The sequence below is a fragment of the Ovis aries genome, chromosome 2 (assembly GCF_016772045.2).
Source record: "Ovis aries strain OAR_USU_Benz2616 breed Rambouillet chromosome 2, ARS-UI_Ramb_v3.0, whole genome shotgun sequence".
Lineage (NCBI taxonomy): Eukaryota > Metazoa > Chordata > Mammalia > Artiodactyla > Bovidae > Ovis > Ovis aries.
The window spans coordinates 12,961,461-12,977,366 of NC_056055.1; the positions used below are offsets into that span (position 1 = coordinate 12,961,461).

At 37.3% G+C, this 15,906-nt stretch overlaps 1 protein-coding gene across 3 annotated transcripts in view; it reads left to right on the plus strand.

Moving 5' to 3' along the window:
- Positions 1 to 15,906, plus strand: part of SVEP1 (sushi, von Willebrand factor type A, EGF and pentraxin domain containing 1) — a 203,104-nt gene that overhangs the window by 172,668 nt on the left and 14,530 nt on the right. Inside the window, exons 39-43 of one of the 3 annotated variants that reach the window (XR_006058565.2) lie at positions 137 to 362; positions 3,032 to 3,187; positions 7,921 to 7,984; positions 8,984 to 9,111; positions 9,508 to 9,611. Coding sequence is in view for 2 of the 3 variants with exons in the window: in XM_012113658.4 (XP_011969048.3) it covers positions 137 to 362; positions 3,032 to 3,187; positions 7,921 to 7,984; positions 9,508 to 9,681; positions 10,848 to 11,024 (797 nt within the window). In the remaining variant the exon portion in view is untranslated. Of the gene's footprint in view, positions 1 to 136; positions 363 to 3,031; positions 3,188 to 7,920; positions 7,985 to 8,983; positions 9,400 to 9,507; positions 9,682 to 10,847; positions 11,025 to 15,906 lie in introns of those variants that run through there. The other 2 variants (XM_012113658.4, XM_060408928.1) reach the window with 2 other exon arrangements.

Consider the following 15,906-nt stretch of genomic DNA (forward strand, 5'->3'; position numbering starts at 1 on the left):
TCCCTGACGTTTGAGTCCATTTTAATATATCATATAAAATGTGTGCTGAGCTTTGTAGCAGCTTCTTGAATCCAAGAACAAGTCACCAACTACGTTGCACTCCATTTAAGGCACTCTCTTTTCTTTCCCATTGCAGGTGTCTAGAAGGTTACATGATGGATACAGATATAGACACGTTCACCTGTCAGAAAGACGGTCGTTGGGTCCCTGAGCTAATTTCTTGCAGTCCTAAAAAATGTCCTCTGCCAACAAATGTAACACACATACTTGTTCATGGAGATGATTTCAGTGTGAATAAGCAAGTGTCTGTGTCTTGTGCAGAAGGGTACACCTACGAGGGAGTTAATATATCAACATGTCAGGTAAGATTTTCTTAATTAGAACATGTAGGGTGTAACTCATCTATATATATATATTTTACTATATGTGAGTGTGTGTATGTGGATATATATGTAAGTGTGTCTTATGCTGTGTGTGTGTACATATGGATATATGTGTAAGTGTATAAGTAAGTGTGTGTATAAGTATGTGGATATAGATATAGATATATCCACACACGCAATATCTTGCCATCCTGAAAAGAGAAAATGCCTCAAGTTTCCCCTGTCAAAGAATTTGCGGAGTTTTTTCATAGAAATATAAAAACCTACATTTCTTTCCAATATTCTCATTTTTAAAAATAAGAAAGTGCCAAGGGTACGTGAAAAGTACCAAAGATAGATAAAATGTTCAGATATCTATAACAAAAGATTCATGACAGATTAACCATGTGAATGCTTTACACATGGACAGTCTGTGCGTAGAAATGAGCCGTGATCATTACCACATATGTTTCTGGTTTTAGGAGAAGAGCAGAGGCAGAAGAAACAACCTGGAGTCAAATTCTGCCTCTGCTTATCCACTTTATGGTTACTTAGAATTGCTTAGCTTCTATGAGCATTCCTGATCCAGTCTAATTAGGGATTATCAGATAACTGCAGCCATGAAATCAAAAGACACTTGCTCCGTGAAAGAAAAGCTATGACAAACCTAGGCAGCATATTCAAAAGCAGAAACATTTTGCTGACAAAGGTCCATATAGTCAGAGCTACCGTTTTTCCAGTGGTCATGTATGGATGTGAGAGTTGGACCATAAAGAAGGTTGAGCACCAAAGAACTGATGCTTTTGAATTGTGGTGCTGGAGAAGACTCTTGAGAGTCCCTTGGACTGCAACAAGATCAAACCAGTCAATCGTTAAGGAAATCAACCCTGAATATTCATTGGAAGGACTCATGCTGAAGCTGAAGCTCCAATAATTTGGCTACCTGATGCGAAGAGCCGACTCATTGGAAAAGACCCTGATGCTAAGAAAGATTGAGTACAGGAGGAAAAGGGAACGACGGAAGGTGAGATGATTGGATGGCATCACTGACTCAATGGACATGAGTTTGAGCAAACTCCAGGAGATAGTGAAGGACAGGGACAAGTGGTGTGCTGTAGTCCATGGGGTTACAGAGTCAGGCATGACTTAGGGACTGAACAACAACATATCAGCATGACATTAGTGTGACATTTTTTAGAAGGAGAAATGAAAGAAATGGAAGAAATTGTCAAAAGCAAGTCCTAATAAAGGAATCATGACAATTTTTCCTACTAGGGAAAAGTTAATATATGCTAAGATAAACTCCAGATACATCAAAAGAAAATAATGCTGTGTAGCTTTTAAAAGTTAATAGTAATACCTAGAATAATCTATGCAAGACATATATTTATTGAAGCATTATTTACAGCATTGAAAAGTTAGATATAATATATATTTCCAACATTAGGGGAATGGTTAATTATGTGACAGGTGTATATTAATATACATAAAATTACTTTGGGCTCATCTGTAGAATAAAGTGTTTAGTCTTAAGTCCTGTTTCGAATGCTATTCAACTGATATGCTATTTCCTCAAAGAAAACAATATAACATTAGCAAGAAAATGATTGTCTTCAAGGGAAACATCTGTGTGCACCTCTTTGTACACCCCAAAAGAAGACTGGAAAATGTTAATACTAATTGTGGGGGGGCGGGAATTAAGTAAATGTGTATGTGTGTTTGGTGTTCAATCGCTTAGTCATGTCCAACTCTTTACAACTCCATGGACTGCAGCACACCAGGCTTCCCTGTCCTTCACTATCTCCCAGAGTTTGCTCAAACTCATGTCCATCTCATCCTCTATCACCCCCTTCTTCTCCTGCCCTCAGTTTTTCCCAGCATCAGGATCTTTTCCAATGAGTTGGCTTTTTGCATCAGGTGGCCAAAGTATTGGAGCTTCAGCATCAATCCTTCCAGTGAATATTCAGGGTTGATATCCTTTAGGATTGACTGGTTTGAACTCCTTCCAGTCCAAGAGACTCTCCAACACCACAGTTTGAAAGCATCAGTTCTTCGGTGCTCAGCCTTCTTTACGGTCCAGCTCTCACATCCATACATGACTACTAGCAAAACCATAGCTTTGACTCCACAGACCTTTGTTGGCAAAGTAATGTCTCTGTGTGTGGTGGTGGTTTTTTTTTTGTTTTTAACTTTGTGACTTGTTCACAATATGTCATAGAATGTTTTCAAGTATTTGTGTTGACATGGAGAAAAAGAAGCCATCTTTTTAAACTTTGGGTGGTATGCCTAAATGTGTCTATTTCTTATCAGCTTTAGATTAAAATGTAGAATTATGTAAAATATAAGGGTGTATTAAGTCATGGAATATTTGTATCCACCATACAGTTCTCATCATAATGAAGACATACTTCTTGGTGTTCTTGATTTTTTTTAAAGGATTTTATTAGGAGGAAAATGCTTGTTTTATGAGTTTTAGAAATGTCTAAAATTGTTTACTGATGACCATCTGATGTGTGTTTCTTAATGTCAAAGATAATAAGTAGCAGTAGTAGCAAGTTCTAGGTCCTTTGACTATCATTTGAGGATTATCCTGTTATATAAGCAGTATTTGGAGACGTCTTCATTCATGCGCACTAATCCCTAAGTGTAACTAATAATTTGTTATTTAGCTTGACGGCACCTGGGAGCCCCCATTTTCTGATGAATCCTGCAGTCCAATTTCTTGTGGGAAACCTGAAAGTCCAGAACATGGATTTGTGTTTGGCAGTGAATACAACTTTGAAAGCACGATTACTTATCACTGTGAAACTGGCTATGAATTAGAGGTAAGCAAACAAATTGTTTAACTACAATTAATTTGTTTTTCCAATATACTTAGGAATATTTTTAGTATTACACCATTTTATCTCACTGATTTGGCTCCTAAAAGACTTTTTTACACTTTATTATACATTGTTGCCTTATAGCTTAACCTTTTCTTGGAAGTATTTAAAATGACTTATAATTTTAAAAAGCAGAATAAGTTTCAAATTAAAAAATCAAAGCCATGAAAAAAATGGAGTTTACATACCCACCCCAAGACTGACATTGTTACTTTAGTTGGTCACTTCAACCTATGTTTTGGCCTCTTGTTAACCATATTTTGCATAATCTGTCACCATGGGGCAGTGTCCACAGGGATTTAAGTATGCACAGCTAGAATTTCCTCAAGCCATGGGCTCAGATACCTTGGAGGGCTTTTTTATTGAGATGCCAGCTTCCCTCAAGGTAGGTATAGTCTGAAAAAAAGTGCTAGGAGCAGTTTTAACCAAATGATGGGTCTCAAGATCATGCCTGCCTGGTTTGTAATATTAAAATCCTGATAGCAGCACCAATTTACTCTGGTGGGAATGCTGCCATCAAAACATGGTCACATCATCAAACTTGAAATATGAGGCCTTTTTTATATTGTATAATGTTGCCCTTTGATTTTTCAGGAAGCTTTATTCCCTGTTTTTGTTGTTATAATGGTATTAAATGGAGGTTTTGAGAAGTGTTCATTGCCAAAGATTTGTTAAATGTGTATGGTGTGTTCCATTATTTTGCTGCTCACCATAGAATCAGAGAATTTTCATAAGCAAGGTCCATGAAAGATGAAACTAGGCTTATGTGGATCTTGTTTTATTTCCTCAAAAGATTCTTTTTAAGGGAGAAAAGGATGATAATGTAATGGTTTATGGCAGTTGGAGAGCTTTTCTGTTTTTGAAACTCAGTTGTTCTTCATGTGAGAGTACTACCCTTGCATTTTGTTAAGAAAAATGGTGTAAAATCTAAAGCAAACTGATGGGTCATTAACTTTGAGGAAGTGGATAATTTACCTTAAAATGTTTGGAAAAATCCCAGTGGTAACCACAAAATTGAAAGAGATGTTATAGCAATTGTTATTACTCCAAGCTACGTGTTTGGAGCACCTGAGAGACTGTCTCTAAATATTTATGTCCAGTTATTTACAGAAATAATCAAATCCAGGTCTGGAACATGGTATGTAGAAGATTAGCCTAGAAAATCTTTATCATATGAGATAGGAGGGAATCTATCAAAGGCAGTATATTTAAAAAGAAGAAAACTCAGGAGACGGACTTCCCTGGCGGCTCAGAGGTAAAGAATGCACCTGCCAACGCAGGAGACATGGGTTCAATCCCAGGGACAGGATGATCCCACATGCCGGGATAGCAACTAAGCCTGTGTGCCACACCTGTTGAGCCTTTGCTCTAGAGACCAGCAGCTGCACCTGGTGAAACTCTCTCACTCCAGAGCCCATGCTCTGCAACAAGAGAAGCCACTGCAATGAGAAGCCTGTGCACCGCACTGGAGAGTAACCCCCGCTCACCGCAACTAGAGGAAAGTCTGTGCAGCAGCAAAGACCCAGCACAGCCAGAAATACTGAAGTTGTAAAAAAAGACCTCAGGAGCCAATTGGATAAGGCTCCCGAGATGGCCAAGATGAAACCTTTTTAGCCTCAGTAAGGGTAATAACTTTAATGGCCACATCAAATATGTCATGAATGACAGACTCATAATGATACTGAAAGATTATTTGGTAACTTCTAGGGGATTCCCATGGGCAAATTCATTATTTTGAAAGTACAACAAAAGGAGGAAAATATCTTTTCAAGGCTAACTGGATGACTCTTTGAGACCCCATGAACTATACAGTCCCTGGAATTCTCCAGGCCAGAATACTGGAGTGAGTAGCCTTTCCCTTCTCCAGGGGATCTTCCCAACCCACGGATAGAACCCAGGTCTCCTGCATTGCAGGCAGATTCTTTACCAGCTGAGCTACCAGAGGACCCCAACTGAAAGACTCGATAACCAAATAGTAGATGAACTCCAGTCAATAACGATAGAATTCAAACCTCAGAATTTGCAACTCTTATGAATTAATGGATTTAGGTTTTCATCAGCATGGCTACTGATGTCAAAAATAGTAATAATAATAATGGAGCCAGACATTATGCCTCTCAATGGAAAAACATACCATTAGGGGAAAAGTCTTACCATAAAAAGAACTTTTGAATTTTTGCCTTTCTTAACAAGTTCCCCCAGTACCAAAGGTGAGTGGCTGGGAAAGAATAGGGACTTAGTCCCAGCAGACCTCTGTTGCAGGCTCTCTGCTTTTGCTGGATGTAAAGATGCTAGGGAACCTCTCTGAGCCTCTGTTTCATCCTGTCTGCAGTACATGATAACCACCTTTGCAAAGTTACTGCAAGGATTAGCGATAAAAGGAAGTGGCAAGCACTACACTTTATACAATGTCTGAGCTCAATAGAGGGTAGTAATTGTCATTACCCCTAGTATTCATATGATTACCAAAGTCAGACAAAGCAATTAAGACAACTAATGTAAATCATGGTCAGTTTTTCTACTCTGTAAATGTTATCATTTTTATATAAGGATTACCAACCTTTTTGAGACATCTAAATCCCCCAAATATCGCTACACATGCGATCGTCTCGAAATATAAATCCCTACAGGCAACTGAGGAATAAATCAAAGAACAAAAAAATGAGATAATCATGTTCTAAAATTGCTATTAATCAGCAGTAAAGTGGTTTCTATGATGCTAAAAATTAATATAGTTAAGTTAATTGTTGATTAAGCAGATACATTATGTCAAAAATAGTAACTTGATGCTGATCTGGATCTAAAACTCCAGCTTAATTATCAAAGCAAGATATGTAAAGGAATAGAGAGAGAAAGAGAGAGGGGGAAGTAAGTAATAAGTCATAAAATAATAAATAGTAAAATTTGCAACTTACTAAGAAGGGAGACAACAGATAGTGTGTGATTTTCTTTTTACAGCAATAGCTACAGAAAATAGAATTTTATTGGAACAAAAATTGACATGATTGAAACAGAGTATTTATTATGGAAAATATTAACAAAGGAAAAAAATTAGTGAGAAAAATACTGTTGGCTTAAATTAACTACTTGAGTGTAGTCCACTCTGGAATACCCAAATAGGGAGCTGACTTCAATAGTTTGTCATATACTTCCTCAAAATTAATAAATAGTTCACAAAATACAATGTATATTTTCCTTTGCATATGTAAGTATATAAGCACAGGAAAAGTACAGCAGATATTAACAGGGTTTATCTCTGGATGAAGAATTCTAGAAAACTTTTTACTTCTCTTTCATATTTTTTAAGCCTTCTATAATCAACACATATTACTTTTTCAATAAGAAGAAAATAATATATATTTTTAAAAACATTTATTTTTTTTTGGTTCAGTTATTTTTTGGAAGGTCAAGTGAGTATCCTTCCATAGATGTCAGTGGAGTTTTTGTAGGGGAAGCTTTGTCAGTAAACTCGGAAGAAAATACCTTTGAGTAGTAGAGGATTAAGGATGAAAGACAACAGTTAAGCAGATAAAAATCAAAGTAGAGGTGATAGCTCCTTTTCAGACATATTGCTAATTTAGAACCACCTCCAAGAATGTGTATCCAAAGAGCTCTGAGGATTGAAAAACCATCACACAGAATCCATGGGTGCAGTTCATATACTTAAAGCCAAGCCCCTTAACACACTACTTAAAACCCAGAATGTTACAGAATTTTATTTATCTTATTAATTGTTCCATAGCAAATTAGGAATTTAAAACATAGGAAAAGGTTATCATTAGAAACATTAGAAACAAGATCATTAGAGACAATATCATTAGAAACAAGCAAAGATAAACCACAGAAAAAGAGGACTGAAAATTGTATCCAGAAATAAAAACCCAGTAATCTTAGCCTAGCTCAGCATATAGTAACTCTGAGGGGTAAATAGCTGATATCCTCCCCCTTCCCCCTACCCTACCCTCCCATCCCACGCCAAAGGTCTGTGAGATATAGGAAAATATATCAAAAGTCCATCGAGGATAACAACTATAAATGATGTTTCAACAAGTTTATATTATTTTTACCCTTATTTCAGAAGGCAGGGATGTAAATTTTTAGAAAGATTTTTGCTCAAAATATTTAAAATTTTACTTGCTTGGGCCCTTAATAGGGTAAGTTTAGATACAATGGATAAGTTACATTGTCAAAAAATTCAATCCTGATCTCAATAAGATATCTTGACCTAGTTCAAGTCCAAGGGTATATATAAATAAATTCACTTCTTTGCTGTACCTCTCAGATACTGAAAAATAAACTCAATTCAAAATAATTTTAAAAATCCTCAGCAAATAGACCTCTCAGACATTTCGGACACATTCTACATCGGTCTTTGCTGCTGGTTATAATTAGTTGTCATTTAAGCAGAAAGTGAAACAGTGTCTGTACCTGAATTACACTGGTCAGCCAGAATATGAATTTTGAGGTAATTTGATGAAAACATTTTTGAAAGTCTAAATCCACTTCTTAAGCTATATTTATTTAATGAACTCATTTAGCATCCCAATGCCAAGGATTTCCGGTTCCAGCGGAGTTGACTTTGCACTCGTATTTTTTCATTATCATCTTTTATCGTCATTTATCATCATTTATCATCATTTATCGTCTTGTCAGTGACAGTTTTTATTGATCCACAGGGGAACAGAGAACGGGTGTGTCAGGAGAATGGACAGTGGACTGGAGAGGTGGCGACATGCAAAAGTAAGTCAAATGACTCTTGGTCCCCAAACGATACTAAGGACACAGAATAATAATGTGGCCACATTTTCTTTGCAAGTTGTTTCCATAATTAAAAACAAAATTTGACTCCATGAACTGTAAAAGAACCTTTTATGGGCTTTTGCTCACAGGCACTGAAATAATATAACACTGAAAAACTGTGGTAGAGATTAATGATTAGATTGGAACAGAACACAAGATTGCTGACTCTAGAATGGCAAACATTTTGTTTCAAAACTAATTACTGAGTTTACTTGCCTTCTTTCTGTGGGTTTCCCCCGAAATAATGATAATCTAGAAAACTTAGAGCTGTTTCCTTGGTAACAGTAGTGGGTAAAACTGACATCTTCATAACATTGACACATCTGTCCAACAAATGAATATTCACATTTTTGCTGGAATTTTGCATTAATTCATTGTATGAGGACAGCCAAGTTTATTTAGCAGGATGTGGGTGAATTCAAGTGACTCAGTTCCTAGGATATGGCTCATATGATTCCTCTGCCAAAAAGCAATGTACTTAAATGCAATAGTTACTAACCAGTCAAATGGCAAGTTTAAAATTTTTTTTCTCTTAATAATTCTGGAGTAGTTATCAGATTTTCAAACCAGAAGAGACTTCTTGGATAACCTAGTCTACCCGCTTCTATTAACCAATGAGAAAGAATGAACTGGGGGAAGGGATGTGACCTGCCCAGTATCAGAAATGAAGTTAGTGGCAAGCCTATACTAGGACTTGGGGTACCTGAGTTTTGTTCACTTTGTTTTGAATGTAGATTAATGAGCTGATTTTGTATGCAATAGGAATCTTAAGTCTTTTAAACAATATTTTATGGCTAATGTTCAGTGGAGAGTATGACTTTGTAGCTCTAAAAGGGAGCTCTGTGTGTGTGTATATAGAAAGACATACATAAACATTGAGTAACATCTCAATGTTCACATCAATGAGCATTCCAAATAATAGCATTTTTTTTGTTTCAGTTGTTCGTGATCAAACAGTGCATGATCAAAAGTGAATGTATGTACAGAGGAGGGAAGAGGGGAACGAAAAGGAAACATGTCTGAAATAGGAAACTGCTGTGGTGGGGGCTTCCCTGGTGGCTCAGAGGGTAAAGCGTCTGCCTGCAATGTGGGAGACCTGGGTTTGATCCCTGGGTTGGGAAGATTCCCTGGAGAAGGAAATGGCAACCTACTCCAGTACTCTTGCCTGGAAAATCAAAGAGTCGCAAAGAGTCTGACATGACTGAGCTATTTCAGTTTCTTTCTTTCTTTCTGGGGTTGGTGAGGGGATTGTTTCCTTTTTGCAGCAGGTTTAATTCAAGCTACAATGATAATGGTTTGTATAGCTTCTATTCTGGAATGCAAGATAGTAATAGAACACTCTATGTGAATCCTGTTATTCTCTGTGGTTTTTTATTTCTAAATTATCAAATAAGTGATATAAATTCCCTGTATAAAGAAGAGGGTTGGGAGATTTAAGATGAGGCTTTGCTTTTTCTTCTTAGAGATCATGTGTGAAGCTCCACTTGAGTTTCTGAATGGGAAAGCTGAAGTTGAAAACAGTACCACTGGGCCCAGCGTGATATATTCCTGCAACAGAGGCTACAGCCTTGAAGGGGCGCCCGAGGCTTCCTGCACAGAAAATGGGACTTGGAGCCACCCTGTTCCTCTCTGCAAACGTGTGTGTTGACCATAGGAGGGGTTTAAATCAGAATCAGTTCCCTGGCTGTCTAAAACATAGTAGAAACTCCATTGATAAGTGAGATTGGCCCAGAGAAAGAAATCTGTGCATATCCAAGCCGAATACTATGGGATGTTTTAAGAATCAACTGAATTATATAAAATAGCCTGTCTGAGAATCAGCTTTCATAAGATTCCTTGGATGAGTACAAGTCTAAAAACATTCACAGAAAATGCAACTTAATTTTAAAAATTTGACATAAATGTATAATGAATTACATGTGATAGGAGTGATGAAAGAAAATATATTTAATGTTCAATATTAATATAATAAAGTAAACATAAATATAGTGTATGAAGATAATTAGCTATAGCCACTGAAATGAAAACAATATTCCCAAGCAAGGTATAAATTGAGAAAACTCTAGCTATTGTTTAAAGTATTACAACACATTAATCAAAGCTTTGAAATTCAGCTGACACCCTTCTTACACACAAAAGACTTTTTTTGTGCCCATTGAAAATTAGAAAACCTGAAATTGTGTGAAATCGGTGTTGTATGCGCATCACACTCTTACACTAAAAGCGACACTTCCTGTTTTTCCTTCAGACCCGTAGAAAAATGAGTCCATTTTTACCAAAAAGCCTGGGAAACTCTATAATTTAAGTTCTGATGCTCTGATTGAGTAGTGTGGTCTAAAGTTATATTCAGCTCTCTGAGAAATGTCTGACTTTTCTCTGGCTCATCTTCTGAAGGATGTTCAGTAAAAGAAAGTGCAGGGGCAGTAGGAAGCGTTCATCCCACGTTCTTAATAGTCTTCAAACATGAAGGGGATGTTTGATATACTCCTTGGTTTCCAGCACAGCTTTGGTTTCACTGGTGAAGGGCTGCAGTTGTGAACGAGCATTTAATTTGCCATCATAGAATTTTAGGACCATGCATTAGTGGTTGAATAGCTTGATGTTTTCAGATCTTACCTATTTTATCCTGACAAATAATTTCATGGGGATGCAAAATAAGTCTATTTAATGTTTGAAGTTCTATATTTTGAAGCCTCATAGTATCATCACTGGGAACTCAACTCAGGCAGAGTTCATACTCTGCCTTCAAAGAAATGAACTAGGAGAGACAATATCAGTAAACATTTTCTTTTCTTTTTAACAGCAAATCCATGCCCTGTCCCATTTGTGATCCCTGAGAATGCTGTGCTTTCTGAAAAGGAGTTCTATGTCGATCAAAACGTGTCTATCAAGTGTAGGGAAGGCTTCCTGCTCCGGGGCCAGAGTACTATCACGTGCAACCCTGACGAGACGTGGACGCAGACAAGTGCCAAATGTGAAAGTAAGTGAACACGTGGGAGCCAGTGAATTTACTTAGTGGGAAATGAAATTTTCTCATCTTCCTGAGATTATTTTCAATCAAGTAACTTATATGTAAATATTTAGGTCTCTGTCTTATGGTCATCAACTTCTGTGTTGCTATTTAAAAAAACTTTTTTTAATTTAATTTGAAATCCAAACATAAAGAGACACTTATCAGGACTAGGCTAAAACCTGCCTGGCCAGGATTCACTTGAATAGATTTTCAAATCACACTTTTCTAGGAATGGGCAGGATGTTAAATCTAAAATACGTATTTTTCTCCACATTGTTGAGTCTCTAGACTACCCATTAATAGGCTTCGGAATAGAAAATTTATTTCACAGTAGTTCTCCAACTTGAGCAGATATCAGAACCACCTAGCAGGCATGGTACAAACAGGGCCCACCTTAGAGTATCTGACTCAGTAGGTCTGGAGTGAGGCCTGAGAATTTGCATTTTTAACAATTTCCCAGGTGTTGCTGATGGCAATACTGCTGGTCCTAAAAACACAACTGGAGAACCTGTGGGCTAGCACCGTGCTGATACATAACAGTCTGGCAGCATCTCTTGCAGCCTTGTGACAACTCTTGACATGTCTTTGTGCTTTTTAAAAATATTTTAATATACATAAGCATTTGCTGTTTTATTTTTTCTTTTACTGATGTATACTAGATTTACAGTGTTGCTAGTTTCAGGTGGACAGCAAAGTGATTCAGCTACATGTATCTGTATATAATCTTTTTCAAATTATTTTCTATTATAAGTTATTACAAAATATTGATTACAGCTCACTATGCTATTTTATATATATATATATTTCTGTGTATCTGTCAATCCCAAACTCCTAATTTATCCCTCCCCCTCCTTTCCCTTAATGACTTGGATAACCTTGATTAACCCTGTCTTGACCTGGATAACCACAGTGGTGTGGTCATTCACCTAGAGCCAGACATCCTGGAGTGTGAAGTCAAGTGGGCCTTAGGAAGCATTACTATGAAAAAGCTAGTGGAGATAATGAAATTCCAGCTGAGCTGTTTAAAATCCTAAAAGACAATGCTGTTAAAGTGCTGCACTCAATATGTCAGCCAATTTGGAAAACCCATCAGTGGCCACAGGACTGGAAAAGGTCAGTTTTCATTCCAATCCCAAAGAAAGGCAATGCCCAAGAATATTCAAACTACTATACAGTTGCACTCATCTCACATGCTAGCAAGGTAATTTTCAAAATCCTTTAAGCTAGGCTTCAACAGTATGTAAACTGAAAACTTCCAGATGTACAAGCTGGATTTAGAAAAGGCAGAGGAACCAGAGATCAAATTGCCAGCTTTCGCTGGATCATACAAAAAGCAAGAGAATTCCAGAAAAACATCTGCTTCATTGACTACACTAAAGCCTTTGACTGTGTGGATCACAACAAACTGTGGAAGATTATTAAAAAGATGAGAATTATTGAACACCACCTTACTTACCTCCTGAGAAACCTTGTGTGCAGGTCAAGAAGCAACAGTTAGAACTGGACATGGAACACGAACTAGTTCAAAGTAGGAAAAGGAGTACGTCAGTGCTGTATACTGTCACCCTGCTTATTCATATGCAGAGTACGTCATGTGAAACGTTGGGATGGATGAATCATAAGCTGGAATCAGGATTGCCAGGAGAACTATCAACAACCTCAGATATGCAGATGATACCACTCTAATAGCAGAAAGTGAGCAATTAAAGGGCTTCTTGGTGATTGTGAAAGAGGAGATTGAAAAAGCTGACTTAGAACTCAACATTCAAAAAACTAAGATCATGGCATCTGCTCCCATCACTTCATTGCAAATGGAGAAAAAATGGAAATGGGAGCAGATTTTATCTTCTTGGGCTCCAAAATCACTGAGGACAGTAACTGCAGCCATGAAATAAAAAGACACTTGCGCCTTGGAGGAAAAGCTATGACAGACCTCGATAGCATATGAGAAAGCAGAGATGCCCTTTTATCAACAAAGGTCCATATAGTCAAAGCTACAGCTTTTCCAATAGTCATGTATGGATGTGAGAGCTGGACTATAAAGAAAGCTGAGTGCCAAAGAAATAATGCTTTCCAAGTGTGGTGCTGAATAAGACTCTTGAGATTCCCTTGGACAGCAAGGAGATCAAACCAATCAATCCAAAGGAAAGCAGTCCTGAATATTCATTGAAAGGACTGATGCTGAAGCTCAATACTTTGACCAGCTGATGCAAAGAGCCAACTCATTGGAAAAGACACTGATGCTGGGAAAGATTTAAGGCAGGAGGAGAAGGGGGTGACAGAGGGTAAGATGGTTGGATGGCATCACCAATCAATGGACATGAGTTTGAGCAAATGCCAGGAGATAGTAAAGAACAGGGAAACCTGGTGTGCTACAGTCCATGGGATTGCAAAGAGTCAGACACAATTAGCAATTGAACAACTCCTTTCCCTTTAATGACTGTAAAATTGTTTTCTGTGTCTGTGAGTCTTTCTGTTTTGTTCATTTACACCCTTTTTTAGATTCCATATATAAGCAATATCATATGATATTTGTCTTTGTCTGACTTACTTCACTTAGTATGATAATCGCAAGTTGCTGCGAATGGCATTCTTTCATTCATGGCATTATTTCATTATTTATTAATAATAATGGCATTATTTCGTTCATTTTTTTAGAACTCTTGATACATCTTAACACATGTGATGCATCTTCCCTGCCCAATATCCTACACTCCTGGGTTTGTATTCTATCCTCAAAATGTCCTAGTCCTCGACTTATGCTGATGCCCTAACTTCTTTAATTTTGGAGTTCTCATCTGTAAATAGCACCAGAAATTCCTATCTTATAGGTTTGTTTTTAAAAAATTAATGAATTGATATGTATTTATGATAATGCTATCTCCTGATAGCGTAAAATAACCCCAAACCCCTGAATTTTCCACCAGCAGCCTACTGCAATGTTAGAGTTTTTATTTTCTTCCAAGAAAGTGTTTATCATACTTTTAGCTGGGGATTTGGTTCCCAAATCCTGATGAAATCTACCCCCAGTTAAGTGAGAAGAACTAAATATGTATAAGCCAGACTGTCTAGGCTACTTTAAAGCCATCAGCCTGAACTAAAGTGAGCCAAGTGGCCTGATTCTACCCGCATATCCTCACATTGGTCTTGGCTCCCAGAGACTTACTACTCAGAGCACCGGAAGCAACAGCAAGGAGGGACATGCCTTTATTACAAATGTCCTTTCAGTGCATGCTTAATTACTCCTCAATATTCTTGGGAAGATCAGGGGTTGCCTAGGAGAGGAGACAGTTTCCACAGTTGTTTGTTATCCGAAGTCCTTCTTTTGCATTTTCTATTAGACAGGAGGTCTGTGGCTTAGAACAAATATCCTTCCTGAGACTGAATTAGCCACCTTCCTCATCTTTTTCACCTCATCCTGCTATTTATCAGTACAAATCAGCGATTAAAATTCAGTGGACATGAGAATCTCCTGGAGAGAGTATGTAAGATACAGATTCATAAGCCAGAAAGCCCAGAAGTTTGCATTTTTAATAAGAATCCAAGCTGATTCCCACATAGGTGGCCTGAAATCTCTGCTTTGATAACCACTTCTGTAAACCAACCAGCAGCTCACTGTTGTCTCTCTACCTACTGTTCCTCTAACCTGGGAGCCATAGTCCTCTGATTCACTCAAGTTTAACAGCCTAGTCCAAAGACCACTGTCACTGACAATCCCCTAAGCATAATAAGTTACACTGACCTCAATTTTCTGTAGTATGGTAACCAGGCCTCTAAGACAGCTGTTTTTAAATTATATGACTGTATTTCTTTGTCTGTCTTTACCCATTTGTTTGAGCAAAGGTACAGCATTTTCTTCATTTATTTCTTTCCAGTTTCTTATACACAGTAAGGCATGAATACATGTGTATTTGATATGTGACTGATTGAATTAATGTTTTTAACTACCTTAGAAGGAAAAGAAAATTTAGAAGAATCCAAAAATTTGATCATGGCCTCTGGCAAGTTTTTAAGTGGTATTATGGCCAGAAAGTGGCCTTTTAAAAGCCAGTTCATGAAAACTCATCTAAAAGTTAGCCTTGTACAAAATGGAAACTGATGAGCGTCCTGGCTCCAATCCAGCCCTTGTTGTATGATGCACTGCAGAACATCTCTAGTTATCTAATTTATCCCCATAAAATTCCCAAAGCAAAATTAGTTATAAACATTTTTATTTAAATATTCAAAGCATGCACGTTTAAAAGAGAGAATTATCCTTCAGTCTTACATATTCCAAAAGAAGAGGGTCACTGCTTATAGTCTTGAAAAGAGGGAAACTAATGTGAAAGCTTGAATTTCATAAACCCCGTCAAGCTGTGTAAGTGGAGTTATCTTTAGGTTAGAGACAATATTTATTCCTTTACTCATTTTTCAAATATTTATTGAGAGCCCATTGCCCCAGGCACTGTTCTAGGCACTGATAAAACAGCCATGATGGAATCTGTATTCCTGCAGATCGTGATCTTTAAAGTGATAGGCTGTAAATAATCCGCATCCACTTCTCTTCTTATCTGATAAGCTAAGCATCCTGCATTGAAATTCTTATATCTCTTTGGCGAGGTATAAGAAGACAAGACTTCGTGCCTTGAGTATAAAATACCTCAGCTTCAACATATTAATCAGAAGGCAAAACCTTTGATCTTGTACATCTAATTTTTCTACAGAGCAGCAGGAGATGCTTTTAGTTTCTGGTGTCTTTTAGATTTAATGTAGTTAAAAAGGTTACCTTTGTGTATTTTATCTTTCTTCTTTAAGTCCTAGAAGTGAGACTATGCTCTCTCCTCTCCACTGGCTGAGTTAGTATTGAAAG